Source organism: Buceros rhinoceros, unplaced genomic scaffold, assembly GCF_000710305.1.
Source record: "Buceros rhinoceros silvestris isolate BGI_N320 unplaced genomic scaffold, ASM71030v1 scaffold3964, whole genome shotgun sequence".
Classification (NCBI taxonomy): domain Eukaryota; kingdom Metazoa; phylum Chordata; class Aves; order Bucerotiformes; family Bucerotidae; genus Buceros; species Buceros rhinoceros.
In genome coordinates this window covers 4,132-6,722 of record NW_010406316.1, presented here as the reverse complement: position 1 = coordinate 6,722, position 2,591 = coordinate 4,132, and the positions used below count along the sequence as shown (strand labels likewise).

Sequence of the window (2,591 nt, the reverse complement as noted above, 5' to 3'; positions counted from 1 at the left end):
TTCCCCCCCCACCCCGCCTCTCCCACTGCCCTGGAGGTTTCTCGTTTGAGTTGGGGTGGTGGTAACAGAAACAGTTTGGAGGCTGTGATTTCACAGGAGAACAAGCACTGCGGTGTCCGGGCCCCCAGACACTTCACAGTTAAGCCTTTAATCTCCTTAGAGGTGGGGTTGTTCTCCCTCCTGGATAAAGCTGCTTGGCCTGAAGATGGGCACTCGGCTTTTTTCATGCTTTTTAAGCGTTCCCGATGGGGTCAGCCCATGATCCAGTCGGGATGGGATTTGAATGGCTGTGGTCTGGGACTCCTGGCAAGGCCGTGGTGGGGCAGCACCCGGCTGGGCTGGCGCTGGTTTGGAGTAGAGCCACGACACACCCGAAGGTGCTTTAGAAGTCACTTCCAGGGACTGCTTCATCCAAACACTGCTGAAAGCCCTTCTGTGCTTCTGGTAAAAGGAGGAAGAATGGTTGTAGCCGATGCTGTGCCCACAGCCTTGAGCGTGTTCGTTGTATCTGGTTTTTGCCCTGATCTGCTCTGCTGGGCTGTGCCATCTTGCCAGACTCTTGTCTGTTAGTGGATGAGGGTCACTGGCCCAAACTGGCCCAGGCAGATGACACTTGGCCCTATAACCTGGACGTTTTCCTCATATTCCCTTCGCTGACTTGTTAGTGTCCCGTGGGGGGATCCAGCCACCAGTGTGAGGAAGGAGTGTGTGGCTAGCGGGAGTGGGGAGCGTGGGGGTTTTGGTGAATGCTGTACCTCAGGCCGTTTTCTCACAGGACTCTTCATCTGCCCCCAACTACAGGCATAAGTGTCCCTCTCGTGAAAGGGCGGTGAGGTTCCTCCTCAGCTGCAGCTTTGGGCTGGCCAGGAGCGAGCTGGGTGTCAGCACCCCCCGCACTGAGCCCCTTTTCAACCCCTCGTCTCATACTCTGGCTGTGGACTGACAAGTCTGGTGTGTTTTCCCTTGCAGCAGTACCAGAACCAGCTGTTTCAGCAAACAGAAGAGGTGGATGGGAAAACAGAAATCATCATCAAGGTGAGCTGGGCATGTCTCGTCTCTTGGGGAGAGTCCTTTGTTCTCTGGCTTGTTCCATTGAAAGTGGAGCTTTCCCCAAGCCCTCTGGGATTTCCCAGTCCCGTACTGTCCTCTGGCCGGGTTAACCAGTCTCACTCACCTCTGGCAGCTCCGGTGGGTGCTGGCACAGGAAGGAAACTCTCCTCCTTTTGTCCTGGGTTTCAGAACTGCCTCTGGAGTTGGTCCAGGATGCCTGGTTCAAGCTGTAGGTGTTTCTTTCTGAGGTGTCCACATGCACTGTGTATTTTCAGCATTCCCCAATGCCCTACAGGTTCTGACCAGCCCAATCCAGTATCCCTTTGGCACAGGCTTTGCAATTCCCAAAGAGCAGCTTTAAGGCCCTTTTTTGGTGTCCTGAAGCCCAAGAATACAAGCACAGTTCAGTCACCCGCTGGTAGTCGCCGGTACCCTGGCAGGACTGGTGTGACGGACGCGGTGTTAATTGGGGCACTGACTGTCGCATTGGTCGTGTTCAAAGGAGAGAAGGAGCTGGTAGAACTGCAGACACCTGCGATACTTTCACGGCCTCGCTGCTGCGCTGACGTGCTAATGATGTGTCAGTACTTTAATGAGTTGGAGACGGGTGCTCTCTGAAGTGCTTATTTTTGTGGCAGTTCAGTGATTTTCTACCCAAATCTACAGGTTCTGGTAATTGATGTCACTGTCAAAGATCAAAGCGACAGGCACAAAAACATCCTTTAAAACCCAGGTGTGATTTTTTGCCCGTGTCTCCTGTCTCGCCTTGCTTTGGGCTTTAAGTCCTTGCTCCTGATACAGCCTCTTGGCACGACTCCTGCCTCCTCCCTCCCTGCTGGGGCATTGCTGAGGCAGCTGTGCTGCCAATGGGTGAACCCTGCCCAGCCCCTGGGAGTGGATCCCTTTTTCCTCTCTAAAACAGGGAAAGGCTAACCGGAAGGGTCCCATCCCTACACCTGCGACTGCTGTCCTTACTCAGACCCTCTCAGACACACGCAGGGTTGTAAACCAACCAACCAACTCTGCTTTTCAAACTTTGAACCTCCGAGCTAGCATGTCAAAAGCCCCTGGAAACATGCCTGTGAGTCCAGCCATGGCCTGGCTGTGGCTGGTGGTCCCTGACCTGCCTGGGGGGAGGCACCTCTCTGCTGTTGGGGACAGGTTTCCATGACCACCCAGTGCCTCCCCCATGGTGCTGAAGGGCTTCTTACCCTCCCGAAAGGACAAGAGTTTCATATCACTTTCCAAAGTGGTCCCTGCTAACGTGGCGAGGAGGGCAGGTCTCTCAGGGCATGTCCAGGAGCCACATGGTCAGTCTGGTTTGTGTTTCTGTGTTGAGGATATTCTGGGAAACAGGGGCTTTACCACTGCTCCTGCAGCGCCTGTGAGATGCCTCAGTGATCTCCCTGTTGTTGTTATCTCTGACCTGGTCCCTTTGCCGTCCATTTTCACAGCAGTCCTGTGTCAACTGCGGGCGGGAGGCGACCAACGAGTGCACGGGGTGCCACAAAGTCAACTACTGCTCCACATTTTGCCAGCGG

General features: G+C 54.6%; 1 protein-coding gene across 1 annotated transcript in view; it reads left to right on the top strand.

Annotated features, from left to right (window-relative positions):
* DEAF1 (DEAF1 transcription factor) overlaps positions 1 to 2,591 on the top strand; it is an 18,515-nt gene that overhangs the window by 15,160 nt on the left and 764 nt on the right. Inside the window, exon 12 of the mRNA XM_010134020.1 lies at positions 2,505 to 2,589. Within this exon, the coding sequence (XP_010132322.1) occupies positions 2,505 to 2,589 (85 nt within the window). The remainder of the gene's footprint in view (positions 1 to 2,504; positions 2,590 to 2,591) is intronic.